We start from the raw sequence: 17,356 nt of genomic DNA on the forward strand, positions 1-17,356 counted from the left end.
AGGTACAGAGACAGTGGACTTCCTTCCTGAAGGGACAGATACAGTTATTGCTTCCTCAGTCTTGGTCCCCTGAGTCCATCCTTCAGCCGTGGTGAGGGGAGAGTGAGAGACAGAGCTGCAGGGAGCCCGGGACGAGGTCAGGGAGGCGGAGGGGCTGTGGGAGTCGTCTCCAAGCTGCTGCTGCGGAGGGTTCTGTGGCTCCCCCAGGCTGTCACTGGGTTTGGGATCGGTTCTTCATGACCGGTATTCCTAAAACCTCCAGAGCTTTTTTTCCAATACACTCCCTGCTCCCATCATGAAATTTTCTACCTGAAAGTGAGCAGCGTGTGTCAGAGTTGACAGTAAGTCCAGGCGGGTCCTTGCTCCCTCCCGAGGGGCTAGGCATTGCAAATACTTTTGCCCCCTGCCCCAGGACCTGTCCTCTTCCTCCCTCCTGCTGCCCTCCCAGAGTCCTCCCCCACAGAGGGGCTGGCCATGTCCCCACAGCCCCTTCCCTGGGAAACACAGGTGCGACCACTTCTCAGTGGTGGGCTTGTCTGAGGCTGTCCTGACAACGGGCAGGTGGGCTGCTGGAATGCTTCGGGGAGAGCTTCCTGGGGGAGGCCATTGTCCTGACTTGGGGGGACAAGGAACAGGGTTCAAGCCTGGGTCCCTGGGGCCAGAGCTCTGGGGTTAAAACTGGGACTGGGTCTGTGGTCTGGATGGCAGTAGCCTCTACCCCCCTGCCCAGGGCGGGTGTAGAAGAAGCTGAGGGGAGACTGTGGGCAACCATGGTCACAGCTTCCCTGGGCAGAGTGCTGGTCACAGGTGCAGCCTGGAAGCTTCTGTCTCCAGCCCCAGCTCCGCCCAGAGCCCCGGACTCATACGTGCAGCTGCTCCTCAGCCTGTCCCCCTGGGTGTCTGACGGGCCACCTGGAACATCCCACCTCAGCGTCACATCCTTCACGTCCCTCCCCACACGGCTCTGCTGTCCTCCCCTCCTCTCCCTGCCCGACCACCCACGCCCTCGGCCCGAGCCCTGGAGGGTCAGTAGCACAGCAGAGAGAGTGGGCACTGGGGTTCAAATCCCGCTTCTGCCTCTTCCTAGCTGTGTGGGGACGACACACTCGGGAGCGGTGCCGGGGGAGGGTGGAAGCTGGGCCGAGGTCCTACAGGACAGTGTCCTGAGCTCTTACACAGGCCCGCAGACCCGGAGCGGGTCCTGCCTGAGTGCTCACTGGTTCTTAGCAGACCTGTCGTGGTCCCGGGTTGGCCAGTCTGTCCCTGAGCACCCACAGGGCCCTCGGGAGCTGCCTTTAGGGGTCTTCCTGGAGGCTCTAAATCCTCAAGTTACAGATCTGGAGAGTCCCAGAGGTCCTCCAATCATCCCCTCCTTCTGCACATGGGGAAACTGAGGCCCAGAGAGGGAATGATCTTCTTAAAGACCCTCAGTGGATTTGAAGGAGATCCAAGATTTGCTCTCTGACATCGTGGCTCCCAGCCAGTGGGACCCCGAGAGCCTACTTTTGTGTCATTCAGGACAGTTTCTCCCTCATGTGTGCATATATCACAGTCACCCCCACCCCAAGCACACCTCCAGGACGGAGAGGGAGCTCCCCAGAGAGGACCTTACCTGTAAGCTGTGGGGCTTGTGGTATCTCAAATCGGTGACAAAGTGCTCACAGTTCCCGGAGGTTAAACTGTACTTTATCTCCTTACCAATCATTGCCTTCGCTGAACTGATAATCCTGTTCAGGGACCGTGGTTTGTACTTGCCGTCCAAGTAGTTGTTGACCCTGTATTCGCAGCCCTCCAGCACATCTGTCAGGAGCTCCCTTTTCACCACCCCTGTGTGGCTCAGAACGGAGAAGAGGCTGGAGGAGCCGGCTCCAGGTTTCTGACCTGCAATCAGAGACAGGAGCATCAGGAACTGCAGGGCAGGGCGAGGGAGGGAGAGGAGGAGCCAGACAAGACAATTATTATAACATATTTATATTTCTCAGAAATTTGTATATAGTGCACCTACAATTATTTGTAGCATTTTAAATGCCCCCTGACTTCAAAAAGTTTGAGAACCACTGATTTAGATTGTGGGGAACCTTACACTTCGTAAACACTGATTGTCAATCATATGTGTTATCTGTTCATCTTCGTGCATTTTTGTGTGTCAGAAAGAGATCAAGGTTGTCGTAGTACCCACTGTGTTAAAGACACTCTCTGAGCAACCTCTTATATATTCCCTAAGTCATTCTCCTTTTCAGTTGCATGATATATATTATCGTCTCCACTTGTCAACCGATATTGGACCCCAAGGGAAACCATCAGAACTTCTGGCCCAGCTCGAGGCGCACACAAGAGCGCCCAGCAGATGAGGCCCACATTCCATTCTATATTGAGTCCAGGTTTTAATTTCTAAGAGGCAGTATTTATTTTCTAAAGGGCAGATAATTATGAGCACGCTAATTAAGCATGCTCATTTCGTGTTTTGAGTCTTAAGGCTGACGTTGGCACTGAGTGTGAGGAAAACCACCCGCACACTCAGACACAAAAGGCCCTCAGGCCCTCACAGTCATGCTTCCTGTTCCAACCCTCCCTGTCATCTGGATGATGAAGGTATGATCTATTGTCATTTCAGACATATTTACAACTCTGTCGAGGTAGATGACAGCTCATAGAAAACTGATAAGATACACATAGACTGTGATGATGGTTTCTGCCCAGCGACAATGCAAACGCTTGGTGACAAAGGTTATGGTGCCATTGCTCTGCAGGACAGGGACCACCGTGCATCTCGGTTAGCAGATGCGTTCCAGCACTTGTCTGTCATTGACGATGCAGACATCTGTGTCCTGCACTGTCCTTTAAGTGGTTTTGTCATCCTGCTTCTCCTGTTATCAATGAGTAAACAAGCTGTCCATAGGTCCTCACGTGCATTTGCATGAGAATTTCCTTTGTGACGTGCAAGCCTGTGAGAGCTGCTTCTGTCAAGGAGTATTAAGTACATGCTCTCAGGACACTGTGCTCTGTGCAATCATATGCGTGCACAGGACAGAGCGCTGAGAAACACTCTCGTGAGGAGACCGCGGACATCAGAGACCGAGCTGGTTAAGTGAGATGGGACTCTGCGTGCCCGACAGCTGGCACTGAGCTGGAGAGCACTGAAGGGTGAGGCAGCCAGGCTGCCCTGGGGCGCCCACATCAATCCCCCTGCCCTGTCCGGACTGCGGGACCCACTGAGGGTACTCAGAGGGGCCTGGAGGTAGGGTGAGCACAGGCACGGCCCAGGGAGAAAGAAACTCGGGTTTCTCACGGTGGCATCTGGATTTTAATTGTTCTCGTTATGTTAACAAATCTGTGACAATTACACTGTCAACAGTCCTTACCTGGAGGAGCCAGATGGACCACGTATCCATCATCCACGTAGATGGCCCAGTGCGAGTAGCCTTTGCGGAAAATCTCAATCAAGTCTCCAAGCTCAGGTTCTGCAGGATCCTGCAAGAGAAAAGCCAGGGAGGTGTAGACCGATACTTGGGTAACAGCAGAGGCCCCGGCTGGGTTGCGGCAGGTCGGCCTGGGGACCCCCTTGTTCTCTTCATCACCTGGTGACAGTGTGTGTGAGGGAAAAGCTCTGTGCCCCTGTGAGGTGCTCAGCCTGCTGTAGCTTTTATATTTTTATTAAACAGTTTTTAATCTGTAAGAGAAAATTTAGAAAGTCAGGGGGTCAAGGATACGGGTTCAGGAATTAAATTTCAGAGACAAAGGAAGGGCCGATGGAGCTGAGAGACAGAAAGGCCAAGGCACCAGCCTGGGAATGGGGGGCAGAGGGGAGGGAAGGCAGGGATGCCCCCGGGGGAGACCCCGCCCTCTGCCACTGGTGGAGGTTGCCCTCGGGGAACTGGAAGCCTGCACTCTGTTTGTTCTGAGGGCTGGAAGCCTAGAGCATGAGCTAGTGCACTGGGAGGGTGAGGTTTGTCCAGTGTGCGCCTGTCGTGCATGTGTGTCTGTGTGTGCTATGCATACGTCTGTCGCAATGTGTTGTGTGTATGGGCACACACTCTAGGATGCCAGCAGGTGTAGCATGTGCGTGTCCAGAGGTTTTTGACACAACAACTCGCATGTAAAACCTGTTCTGTGAGGCGGGGGCCCCAGGTGCGTCCCCAGCCACAAGGGTCACAGTAGTCCTAGGCCTCTCTGCCCTTCACACACTGACCCTCATGTCACAGTCAAGTCTCCCCCCCACCACCACCACCTCCTTCCACCACACCACCGTCCATGGTCACACCAGGCACCTTCTCACACTCGAGCTCATTCCTTCATCCCTGGGACATGCACCATTGGAGATGACCACCAGTGACACAGGAGCTGACAGCTTCTTAAAAGGCCCTGAGGCTTCAAGGGGGCCCATTGATGGATACATGAATCTACCAAAACTTCCAAACTGCCCTTTTGCTGTTCTGCTTGGCTATCTGACCCCACCTTTACTGGACTATTGCACCTGAAACAGAAAAGTTCTAGGAAGCTGGTCAGCCACCCGAGGAGAAGCGTTCCAGGAAGCCGATATCATAGGACTGCAGAAGGGAGCGCACCAGGACTGCTGACGCAACACACACTTGCTCAAAGCTCTCCCTTAACCCTTTAAAAAGTTGGCCTCAGAATCCGTTTGGGTGCACTTCTCCCGGAGGAGTGCCCCAGCAGGTCTTTCTCCTCTAGTAAAGCCTGCACACCTGGCGTGCGAGTGCGTCTCATTCTTACACCCATGTGTGGCTGCCCAGCTTCCGGCACTGAGTGGGTGAAGGCGGGTTGAGGGGGGCTGACACATTCACAGCAGAGGATGCTGCTGGCACTATTCACAGCCCAGGGGGAGCAGCACCATTTACTCAGGTGGGGGACTGACCTCAGAGAGGGAGAGGGACTTGCCTGCCCCTCACCACACAGCTCACTGTCACTCTGCCCCTCTGCACAACCGCTTCTCTGCCCCCAGCACCTTCCTCACACCCGCTCCCTCTCCTCCTCTTCAGACAGACATCCCCCTCTGAGGAGCTGCCCTGATCCCCAGACAGGCTCAGCTGCCACTCTCTGGTCCCCAGCCCCCAGGACCTCCCCCTCTCCCCTCACGGGTCCTGTCTCGCTGCAGTTCCCTGTGTCTGTTCCAGGCAGGGGGATCCTGTGTGCTCGGCCCTCCCTCCCTGCATCTGCACGATGGGGACAGGGGCCTGGCTTGGAGAGGAGGACAGGGACTGAGTAAGGAGGGGGCTGGAGGGTCAGCAGGACCAGGACCCACCACTTCTCTCAGTCAGCCAGGGCGGGGCAGGCCCAGAGCCAGTCCCAGTCTGGGGGAGACCAAAGGGATTTTACACTCTGAAACTGTCTAATTGAGGCAAGGTCAGGGTCACTGGCACAGTTCCCTGAGGCAGATGAAATGTGAGCTTGGGCCTTGTCTGGGTAAAATGGTTCCCTAGGCAACAGAGCCTGATTTAGATTGGCAGCAATACAGCCTTCCCCAGGAGCAGGGATGCAGATGGACCCGCTCCAGAAAGGGCGGTGCCCTTCCCAGAATTGCGCCATTTGCAGTAAGAGCCCATGTCCAGCTGCCTCCAGTCGGCTGCACACCAGGATGCCACCCCTCCGGGGACTCATGTGAGTCCGACAGCAGGGCCGAGGGGAGGGGACCCGTCCGAGTCAGAGCGCTGGAATTAGAATGCAGGTTATCAGGCAGAACAAATGTTTGGAAGAAGGGGGAGCAAGAACAGACCGGGCTGAGGACTCACGGAACCCCTGCAGCAGCTGAGGCCCACAGCCGGACTCCCTCATATCCGAAGTCCCAGTCAGGCACAGCCCCTGACACCCACATACCCTCACCTGGGGCTCCCCCCACTGTCCCAGACAGAGAGGAGGCTCACTCTCCCTGAAGACCTCCCAGCCCTGCAGCAAAAAAGACTTTTAAATAACTCACAGTTCCCCTGAGCCTTCCACAGACGAGCTCTGGAAGTAACAGGCCAGGAACACAGACTGAGGCCTTTACAGGAGGAAACTGCCTCCCCTTCCTTCCCAGAAAGACGCAGGGGACTTACCGAGGAGGCCATCGCGATGTGTGCTGTGTGGTGTTGGGATTTCACTTTCAGTTTCCTTTTAATAGTAACATCATAGGGGGAGTGAGCAGACCTGGACTCTTGTCTCCTTTGGAGATAAGGGCAACCAAGTGATAAAATGCATCAAGTAAAGGAAGACTTTCCTGGTTATGCAGGAAGCAAGCTGGAGAAAAGGGGACCTTGGAGACCGGTTCAGAGGTCACCCCGGTACAGACGGTGGCTGCCCACTGCTCCCCTGGTTGCAAGTCTCGTAGGGTCCCTTAGGAACAGAGGGCAAGGCAAAGGGACCTGGGGGAAGAAGAGGAGAAGGAAGAGGGGAAGGGAAAGGCGTGAACAAGGAGCGCCATGGACCCTCAGTGGGAGGGGCACTGAGGCTGAGGAAAGTAGGGGAGGTCCCAGGGGAGGGTTTCAACTGAATATTAATCAGCTCTCTAGGTGTGTCCTTCAGGGACCTGGTCTTCATTGATTAGCTGTCACCAGGGCAGGGGGTCATGAGCAGTGGCAGCTGGTCCTGAGCTCAGCCCTGGCTTCCCTTTGTCTGTGTTGCTGCTCCTGGTCCTGGAGCGGAAACACCACTGAGGCCTACACGTCATCTGTAGGGGTTAATGCTTAAGCGCTATTGTCTGGCTTTCCTGTTTGTCCCTCCTCTACGGGAGTCTAAACCACGTAACCTGTGATATGCCAGGGACGGAAGCTCAGGGGAATGTCCGGTTTCCATGACCAGTGATATGAATTCAGGAATCTAAACCGCATGACCAGCCTGGGGAGGAAAGGTCACCCTGGGTGAGGAGGGTGGTGAGGGGGTGTGTCCTTGTTTTCCCAGTTTTGCCCGTTGCTAGGCACCTGGGTGTTCCACCCGGTGGCCTTCTGTGTCTGGCTGTCGTCCTTGCTTGGCTCATGTCTGTCTAACTGCCTAGCACACTAAGAATGACTGAATACTAAACATGCTTTAAAGGGAGGCTTACCATTTCTCTAAGGAGATAGGCCAATGTTTCTCTACCTCAAACATGGAATCCCTGGGGAGAAAGCCACCTGGAAGCAGTCGGAGTAAGAGGGAAGCCACAGAGTGTGTCCGACCCCGGAAGGGGACACATTAGAGGCAGAGAGCTGTCAACCCCCAGGGCCCACACAGGACCTTGTCCTGTACCAGCTCCAGAGAGCCCTGGAGCCATGGGGCCGGGAGGGATCATGCTGGACTCCACGGGGAGAGCCTTCAGATGGGGGGTCATGGCTGTGAGGGCCCAGGGGCTCAGGCCCTCAGGATGCTCACGGCTGTGAGACACAGAACTTAGTGGAAAGGGTCTTCGGTAGCTGGATGTTAACTGTCCCTGGAGCAGGAGGCCGGGAAGCAGGTGACTCAGGTCAGGGCCACTGCTCACCAAGGCCACCCAGGACCCAGGCTCTTCACTCATGTTGGCCTGGTGTCTGCTATGGTTACCGCAGTCTCAAGTGGCAGTCTTCGTCAAGCAATGTTCAAAAACAGTAAGGAAAGGGCCTCTCAGTGTTTCTGTCTCTCTCTCTTCCTGACTCTCTAAAAATTAAAATAACAATAAAATAAAATTTTATATATATATATATGTATATATATATATATATATATATATATACATATATATATATATGATGTTTTTCATTGCTTGTGTCCTTTTTGTGAGGAGAAAACCTTTCCCATGGTTCCTGGCGGTCCTGCACCCATCCTTCCCTGGTCAGAGCCGGTCACATTTCCATTGCAAACCCATGGTGCACAACCGGGAAGGGGCTCCCTCCACGGGCTCGTGGTGCCCACTGAGGAGAGGGCTCTGTGAGCCTGGAGGACAGTGAGTGATGGGGCGGGTGGCTGGGTGGGGGCAGAGGGCGATGATATTGTCTAATCAGCCAACACATAAGGTGCACTCACTTCCGTCCCGTGTCACACGGCTTCACTGGAAGGCTGCAGAGAGGCCGGGACCAGGTCTCAGACACTCAGACTGGTTCCTTATAGGACCTGCAGGGGAAAGGGGGTGGAGGCCTCACTGGAGTGCAGGAAACTGGAGGATGTAGGCATAGTCTCCACCCCCATCAGAAAGCTCTTATGCGCATGGGGGACTCAGCAAGGGCACCTTCTCCCCCAACATTGCCCCCTGGCTCCAATGCCCTAGAGCAGACAGGGCTGCAGACACAGTGCTCCAATGCCCATTGGCTCCTCTGGCCCCGGGGGCAGGATGGCATTCTGAGCATGGCCCAGTCTGTTTCCAAGTGAGCATCTCTGTGAAAGGGGTAGAGGGGTCTCTCACTGCTCACCGCCCTGTGTTAGGTCAGGTTCAGGATAGACAGAGAACATAGTGAGCAGCAAGGTCTGTCTTTTTCAAGGAGTGTCACTTTGCTTCTCTCTCTCTCTCTCTCTCTTTTTCTCTTTTTCTTCCCCTTCTGCAGCCATGACTTGATTGGAGCAAGTTGGCCCTGGGAGCTGAGGATGGCTCCATGGCCCCTTCCTCAGGTGCTAAGAATAGTTTGGTTGCTGAGCAATGAAGAAATACCCCAGATGGATAGAGCATCGCCCCAAAGGGGACTTGCTGGGTGAATCCCGGTTGGGGCGTTAGTTGGAGTCTGTCTCTGCTTCCCCTCCTCTCACTTAATACAAAAGAAAAAAAAAAGAAGCAATATGGAAATATCTTAAATAACAGTTACAGGGTTTTTTTTGTCAAGTATTATCTAATATTTTTTCATTAATATTTTAAAACTCTTTCTTATAACATAATCCAGTTTTGTGTACCTTTTATTGTACTTATATAAATGTTCAATTCATGACACCATAAACTATATTTTGGTATATTGTTTTTTTATACTTAAAATGGTCATTAGAGGAGAGAACTAGTTGTTAAATTATTTGAATCTCACCACTGTTTATAACCCATATAAATATGACATTTTTTATGCTAAATACAAAAGACTATAGCATGAGTTTGTGTTCCTGAATTGCCTCTCAGAGATTTGGGGTGAAGCTGCCGTATTCCTTACTTGCAATAAATTGTGTTGTTTCATTGTTAAAGATATTGATAGTCTCAGTAACACTAACCTAACAAAGGTTAAAAAAGAAAAAAGGCATAACCTACAGCTCACTCAATAAGAAACAGAAAACTCACCTCTCTTCAAGCTGTAAAAAAAAAAAAGCACCGCTCAGGTGTGGATCCAACCCAGCAGCAGAGGCCTTGAGACAGAAATAAGTCAGGAAGGTGAGCTGAGAGCCACGCCCCCCCATGCCAAGCCACAGGGGGAGCAGCTGAGGGGAGAGGCACCGCCCTCAGCTGCAGAATGCAGGTGACAACTTTAACCTGAAGACAGGCCTCAGGAGCCACAGTTCAGTGACCCAGCAGCTCCAGGGGGCCGGCGATGCCCAGAGTGACAGGCCCTCCTGGAGCTCCGGGTCCACAGACCCACTGGCTCTCTCTATTGCAATAGGGGGATGTGTGGAGAAGCAGATGGTCACTTCTTCCATGTACCCTGGTCCAGAATCGAACCTGGAGCCCTGGCCGGTTGGCTCAGCGGTAGAGCGTCGGCCTAGCGTGCGGAGGACCCGAGTTCGATTCCCGGCCAGGGCACACAGGAGAAGCGCCCATTTGCTTCTCCACCCCTCCGCCGCACTTTCCTCTCTGTCTCTCTCTTCCCCTCCCACAGCCAAGGCTCCATTGGAGCAAAGATGGCCCGGGCGCGCTGGGGATGGCTCTGTGGCCTCTGCCCCAGGCGCTAGAGTGGCTCTGGTCGCAATATGGCGACGCCCAGGATGGGCAGAGCATCGCTCCCTGGTGGGCAGAGCGTTGCCCCATGGTGGGCGTGCCGGGTGGATCCCGGTCGGGCGCATGCGGGAGTCTGTCTGACTGTCTCTCCCCGTTTCCAGCTTCAGAAAAATGAAAAAAAAAAAAAAAAAAAAAAAAAAAAAAAAAAAGAATCGAACCTGGGACATCCACACATCGGGCTGATGCTGTACCACCGAACCAACGGGCTGAGGTCCATATTTCTTCTTGATTGGCGTCCTCACTTACAATGTTTTTCACCTATGGATGGAATGAACATCACTATGGATGCTTAGAATACACTGTTGCAAAGATGAATGTTAAAAAAGAGAAAAGGAGTAAGGAATGTAAACTTGTGATTTCCACATTGGGCGGCTGCTCAGGTGCCCACCTTAGAGAGAACCCTGATTATAAAAGTGCCATTTTAACAAATGGTTTGCTGAACTCAACAAAAAATTAGGTATCAGTTCTGCCAAACTGATACAAACTGGCAAAATCCCAGCACTGCCGTGACCCGTGACCCGCTGAGCCCCATTCTCAGAACCCCTGCCCTTGCTTCAGAAGCCTCATAGCTGACACAGTGAGAGATGCAGATTGAAAGGCTCTGGATGTGAACCAACAGGCAGCTCCACCGGGGTCCAGGGTCTTGTGGGGGTCACACAGCTGTCAGCTGTGGGGTGGACACGCCGGCATCCCATCAGTGTATACAACAACCTGAGGAGGAGGGATGACTGCCTCCTGTGCAGGTGCAGGAGCCAGCGTTCCCAGAGGGTGACGATCTGCATAAGTTGTCACGTGTGTGAAAAGTCCGAGCGGGGCCTTTTTTCTGCCTGAATCTCTCAGTAGTTGCCTCATGCTGCAAACCAGCATGGCTAGTAATTCCAGGTCCTGAGGGAGAACGGTGCAGAATGAAGAAAATAGACTCACAGAGAAAAGAGGACGGGATAAGGAAGCCTCTGCAATGCTGATGGCAAGATCCGAGAGAGCGAGCCCCCAGTCTTTGCTTTATTATATAGCATAGACAATTAAAGCCTTTAAGCCAGTATACAAATAAGGAAGTCTCTGATACAAAGCCACTCATCTGAGGCATAAATTGGATTCCTCATAAGAGTGCACCACCCTACATCATGCAACAATCAAGGGTGTGAGGAAAAGCTTAGTGTTGAAAAGATCTTAGTATTAAAAGAGTGGGAAAGGCTTAGTCTTAAACTAAGCCTTAGGCTCTAACGACCTTGCCAGCTTACAGCCTCTTTCCCACAGCCCCGTGGCCCTGCCTTCTCCTACTTCCACACACCGTTCCTTGTGCGTGTTTCACCCCAGGGCACTCTGGTGTTAGAATTAATACTTTATCTGTTCCTCTTCTTTCTACGTTCCTGATCTGAGGCATGACATCCCCCATTCCAACTCCCATTGCAGGTTTCCCAGTCCCCAAAGAGGGCCACCATAAGTCCCCCGTTTCCATCACACACCCCTGCTTTCCTCCTCACCTTCACCCCTTCCCTTCCCACCCACATCCAATCATGAAGTCCACTCCGAACTAACTTTAGAAGTTTCTTCTGAATTTACTTCCTCATCCGTCTCCCTGCCACGTGACCCCCCACGGTTTTCTGATTAACCCTCGGCCTCCGGTACCTACCACTCCCTGTGTCTCCCACTCGGATTCATTTTCAACATTACATCAACTTGACATTCCTGGGATAAACCATACTTGGTCGTGATACAATGTTGTCCTTTTGTATATATTTTAAATTGATTTTGCCATAATTTTGGTAAGAATTTTTGCATCTATCATTTTGAAGCATATTGGTCCATAGTTTTCTTAATATCATTTCTGATTCTCATATAAGAGTAATACAGGACTTAAAAAAATGAGTCGAGAGTGTTCCATCGTCTATAATTTTGCCAGAGTTTGTGTAGAATGGTTATTATTTCCCAGAATTCACCAATGAAACCATCCAGGCCTAGAGTTGTTAACTACAAATTTAACGTTTATGACAGATATCAGGCCCTTTACATAATCTAGTCCTTTTATGAGCTTTGGTAGTGCGTCTCTTCCAAGGTATCTGTCCACTTTCTCTAATTGGCCTAATTTCTTATCTTTGAGTTATTCAAAATTCCATTTTTATTATTTTAATAATGTAGAACAGGGGTCCCCAAACTACGGCCCGCGGGCCACATGCGGCCCCCTGAGGCCATTTATCCAGCCCCCGCTGCACTTCCGGAAGGGGCACCTCTTTCATTGGTGGCCAGTGAGAGGAGCACATATCACTTGTTACAGCTAGCAGTGACAAATATGGAACTGGATATTGACCATCTCATTAGCCAAAAGCAGGCCCATGGTTCCCATTGAAATACTGGTCAGCTTGTTGATTTAAATTTACTTGTTCTTTATTTTAAATATTGTATTTGTTCCTGGTTTGTTTGTTTTTTTACTTTAAAATAAGATATGTGCAGTGTGCATAGGGATTTGTTCATAGTTTTTTTTTATAGTCCGGCCCTCCAACGGTCTGAGGGACAGTGAACTGGCCCCCTGTGTAAAAAGTTTGGGGACCCCTGATGTAGAATCTGTAATGATGTCTCTGAGAGTGGAGAGAAGGTGATCTCTCATACCTGTTATTGGTGATTTGTGTTCAGTTAAAGAATTATCAATATTGGCCCTGGCCAGTTGGCTCAATGGTAGAGCATCAGCCCGGTATGTGGATGTCCCAGGTACAATTCCCAGTCAGGGAACAGAGGAGAAACACCCATCTGCCTCTCCAACCCTCCCTCTCTTGCTTCTCTCTCTCTTCTCCTCCTGCAGCCATGGCTTAATTGGAGCGAGTCGGCCCAGAGCACTGAGGATGGATCCATGGCCTCCGCTTCAGTGTTAAAGAGCTCGGTTGCTGAGCAATGGAGCAATGCCTCAGATGGGCAGAGCCTCGCCCCCTAGTGGGCTTGCCAGGTGGATCCCACTCGGACACATGTGGGAGTCTGTCTCTCTGCCTCCCCTCTTCTCACTGATTTTAAAATTTTAAAAAAAATCAGTATTATTTATCTCAAAATGCCATTCACTTTTTTCCTCCTGTTTCATATTAAATTAATTTCCATTCTGGTTTTTATTATATTCTTTCTTAATCTTACTTTGTGTATTTTTATACTTTCTTAAAGAGAAAGGTGAAGGCTTCTTTTCACAAGTTCTTTATTGCTAGTCTATGCATTTAGTACCTTACATTTCCCTGTGAGTACAGTTATAGTTTCACCCCACACATTCTGTTATGTTGTGTTTTTATTTCCATTCAGTTCAAAACACTTTCAAGTTTTCCTTTTAATTTATTTCTTAAATCAATTGGTCATTTAGTTTACAAAAGTATTTGAGAAAATTCCAGCATTTTTTCTGTAATTCTTATTTAATTTCTTCATAGTTAGAGAATTTTCTATTATTTGGTGCACTTAAAATGTATTAAAACTTGCATTCGGGGTGACCCTAGAATCTATGTAAACACAATTAATTAAATAAAAAACATTAAAAAATTTATTAAAACTTGTTTTATTGTCTAGAATATGGTCTGCCTTGGTACACGTTCCTTTTGTGTCTGAAAAAACATGTGTATTCTGCTGTTGACGAGGTATTCTGCAGCGTCACTTATGTTAAGCCAGAGGTTCATGTTGGTCAAGTCTTTAGTAATTATCCTTACAAATTTTTATTGTCATTGTTCTAGATAATACTTAGTAATTCCTTTTTTGTTGTTGTTGTTAACTTAAATGAGAGGAGGAGAGATAGAGAGGCAGACCCCTGCATGCGCCCTGACCAGGATCCACTCGGCAACCCATCTGGGACCCATGCTCTGTTCATCTGGGGCCATGTTTGCAACCCAGCTATTTTTAGCTCCTGACAAAGAAGCTCCATGGAGCCTTAGAGAAAGGGAGAGGGAGAGGAGTAGAAGCAGATGGTTGCCTCTCCTATGTGCCCTGATTGGGACTCGAACCTGAGACTTCCATAAGCCGGGTTGATGCTCTACCACTGAGCAACCAGCCAGGGCCAATACTTACTCATTTAAACCTATATTTTTTATCAGTTATTGAGAGAGCAATGTGTAGAATTCTGACTTTGATTACATATTTTTCTATTTCTTCACTCAGTTCTATCAGTTTTACCCTCATTTATTTTCAAATTTTATTATTAGATTCCCAAATATTTAGATTTGTGGGCTTAAATGAGTTGAGCCCTTTATCTCTTATAAATGACTGTTTTTTCCCTGCTAATATTCTTCCTTCTGAAGTCTAATAATTTTGTCTGTTATCAATACAACCACTCCATCTTCTTTTGATTAGTGTTGGCATCATTCATCTGCTGGCTCACCAGCTGGCTGACGACAAGCCCGGGAACAGGAAACTGCTTCCTACTCCTGGCACCCAGATCGGGATGCTTTATATAAATTGCCTTTTTATACTTTTAATTTTTTTCTCATTTGGTGATTCTCTTTTTTATTAGTTTGTAAGAATTCAATGAATATCCCAGCTCTCAAATTACTTTTCCATTGTGTCCTTTGGCAAACAAAAACCATACAACCAGAAAATGTCTGGATCTGGACAATGCAGCATAGATACATTTCTACCTACTCCTCCCACTAAATACAGCTAAAGACCTTGGCGATTACATATAAAACAACCATCAACTAGACTTTTAAAGACTATCAAGTTGGGCCCTGGCCAGTTGGCTCAGTGGTAGAGTGTCAGCCTGGCATGTGGATGTCCTGGGTTCGATTCCCCAGTCAGCACACAAAGGAGAAGTATCCATCTGCTTCTCCATACCCCCCTCGCTTCTTTCTCCTTCCTTCCCGCAGCCATGACTCAATTAGAGCAGTTGACCCTGGGTGCTGAGGATGGCTCCATGCCTTCCTCCTCAGATGCTAAGGATAGCTTAGTTGCTGAACAACAGAGCAGCACCCCAGATGGGCAGAGCATTGCCCCCTAATGGGCTTGCTGAGTGAATACCAGTCAGGGCACATGTGGGAGTCTGTCTCTCTGCCACCCCTCCTCTCATTGAATTGAAAGAAAGAAAGAAAGAAAGAAAGAAAGAAAGAAAGAAAGAAAGAAAGAAAGAAAGAAAGAAAGAAAGAAAAAGATACTATAAAGTTGGAGAGAGAACGGAACACAAGTAGGGGCCCAAAGATTTGAGGAATAACATGGTGGTCGGTTCCTTTACTATCTGTTTGCTCATAGATTCCAGACTGGGTTCTGGAGAACATGCAACTTAAAAACACAAACAGATACAAAGAGAGCCCCAAGAGTTGCCTCATCTCTCTTTGCAGAGGGTCAGGAAAGGGATAACATATAATATAGAAATCTTAGGTGATCAACTTATTTTCCTACACTAGTGAAACAACCCCAAAAGAACTGTATCGCCACATCAATCTTCGTCAACAACCCAAGCTCCACCCGAATCCAGTGGTGGGATTCAGCTGGTTCGCACCAGTTCGGCAAAACCAATACCTAATTTTTTGTTGAATTCGGCCAACCGGTTGTTAAAATGGCACTTGTAATCAGGATTCTCTCTAAGGTGGGCTAGCCACCCAGTGTGGAAATCACAAATTTACATTCCTTACTCTTTTTTAACGTTCATCTGTGCAACAGCGTATTCTAAGCGCCTGTAGTCATGTTCCTTCTGTAGGAACATAGGTGAAAAAAAGTTTTCAGGTGAGGATGCCAATCAAGAAACAATATAAAACCATCTTAAATAACAGTTTTATTGTTTTTTTTGGTCAGGTATTATTGAATATCTTTTCATTAATATTATGAAACTCTTATAACATAATCTAGTTTTGTGTACCTCTTATATAATTCTTATTTAAGTATTAAATGCATGAGATAATAAGCTACCTTTCTGTATATCTTTTTTTTTTTTTTTTTCATTTTTCTGAAGCTGGAAACAGGGAGAGACAGTCAGACAGACTCCCGCATGCGCCCGACCGGGATCCACCCGGCACGCCCACCATGGGGCGACGCTCTGCCCACCAGGGGGCGATGCTCTGCCCATCCTGGGCGTCGCCATATTGCGACCAGAGCCACTCTAGCGCCTGAGGCAGAGGCCACAGAGCCATCCCCAGCGCCCGGGCCATCTTTGCTCCAATGGAGCCTCGGCTGCGGGAGGGGAAGAGAGAGACAGAGAGGAAGGCGCGGCGGAGGGGTGGAGAAGCAAATGGGCGCTTCTCCTATGTGCCCTGGCCGGGAATCGAACCCGGGTCCTCTGCACGCTAGGCCAACGCTCTACCGCTGTCTGTATATCTTTTTTAATACATGAACTGGTTGTTAAATTATTTGAATCCTGCCACTGGACCACGGGCACCCCAGTCAGGGGGTGCTGAGCTTGAGGGTCAGTCTGCAACCAGGGAAGGGGTGCACGACTGATTTTCCAGTGTTGCCTTGGATGGGCCTGGTGCTCGGGCGTTGGAAAGATGCTGGTACATGTGGTCTTGTGAGAACAGGCCTGCAGTAACGCGTGCACACAGGCACGAGAACAGGCCTGCAGTAACGCGTGCACACAGGCACATGCTTGAATGAATGTGTACTCAGCAGACACATTCCCTGGACTCTCCCCACTTCCCATGTCTTGGGGGGGGGGGATAGAGCGTTTTTTCCTGGTCTTGTCTCCCAGGCCCACACAAAGGCGATACAGTAAGAGTGACACCGGCATCCTCATGTGACAAGTGCTCGCATCTCTGGTTTCCATGAGGTCATGAAGCTGCAGCATTGCCCATTCCCCCAAAGAAACCACTCTCTCGGGGTTGGAGGGGCTCAAGTTCACGTACATCTGGCTGTTCTAATGCAAGCAGGCCAAACACCCTACCTGGAGACCTGTATTCTTGGGTCTACATCTTCATTAAACTAATCAAATGTGCACCCTACCTGGCTCACCAGCTTGAGCGTGAGATCACAGACATGACCCCATGGTTGCTGGCTTGAGCCCAAGGATCACTGGGCTGCAATTCTTTGTTGCAGCACCTTAGCTGTTCATTGATTGCTTTCTCATATGTGGCTATGAGCCATGAGCCATCTACATGGGAGACGGAACATGGGAACATGTTCCATCTGGGCCATGCTAGCAAGAAAGGGTTTTCTATTTAAATATCAGCCTTTGAGTTTATAATCATGACTGTGTGCACACTGAATTGTAGTGTGTTCTTTCCTACAGGGGACCTTAACTTCTTTGGGAATAAAAGACGCTGGATCTTGCCTGACCAGGCAGTGGCACACTGGGTGAAGCATTGGACTGGGACGCAGAGCACCAAGGTTCGAAATCCCAAGGTCGCCAGCTTGAGCGTAGGCTCACCAGTTTGAGCGTGAGATCACAGACATGACCCCATGGTTGCTGGCTTGAGCCCAAGGATCACTGGCTTGAAGCCCAAGGTCACTGGCTTGAGCCCAAGGTCTCTGGCTTGAGTAAGGGGTCACTCACTCTGCTGTAGCCCCCCAGTCAAGGCACATATGAGAAAGCAATCAATGAACAACTAAGGTGCTGCAACAAAGAATTGATGCTTC

At 49.9% G+C, this 17,356-nt stretch overlaps 1 protein-coding gene across 2 annotated transcripts; it reads right to left on the bottom strand.

Moving 5' to 3' along the window:
* On the bottom strand, positions 1–6,704 carry LOC136388105 (phospholipase A and acyltransferase 4-like). 2 transcript variants are annotated; one of them, XM_066360118.1, is made up of 4 exons: positions 6,051–6,704; positions 3,363–3,471; positions 1,699–1,881; positions 1–309 (listed from the first exon to the last, which is right to left on the bottom strand). In XM_066360118.1, the coding sequence occupies exons 1-4, from the start codon at positions 6,060–6,062 to the stop codon at positions 212–214; spliced, it is 402 nt and encodes a 133-aa protein (XP_066216215.1). In that variant the 5' UTR covers positions 6,063–6,704; the 3' UTR covers positions 1–211. The 2 variants fall into 2 exon arrangements, with proteins under 2 accessions (XP_066216215.1, XP_066216211.1); XM_066360114.1 differs by having other exon boundaries at positions 1,613–1,881.
* Positions 6,705–17,356: the final 10,652 nt, after the last annotated feature.

The sequence above is a fragment of the Saccopteryx leptura genome, chromosome 1 (genome assembly GCF_036850995.1).
Source record: "Saccopteryx leptura isolate mSacLep1 chromosome 1, mSacLep1_pri_phased_curated, whole genome shotgun sequence".
Taxonomy (NCBI): domain Eukaryota; kingdom Metazoa; phylum Chordata; class Mammalia; order Chiroptera; family Emballonuridae; genus Saccopteryx; species Saccopteryx leptura.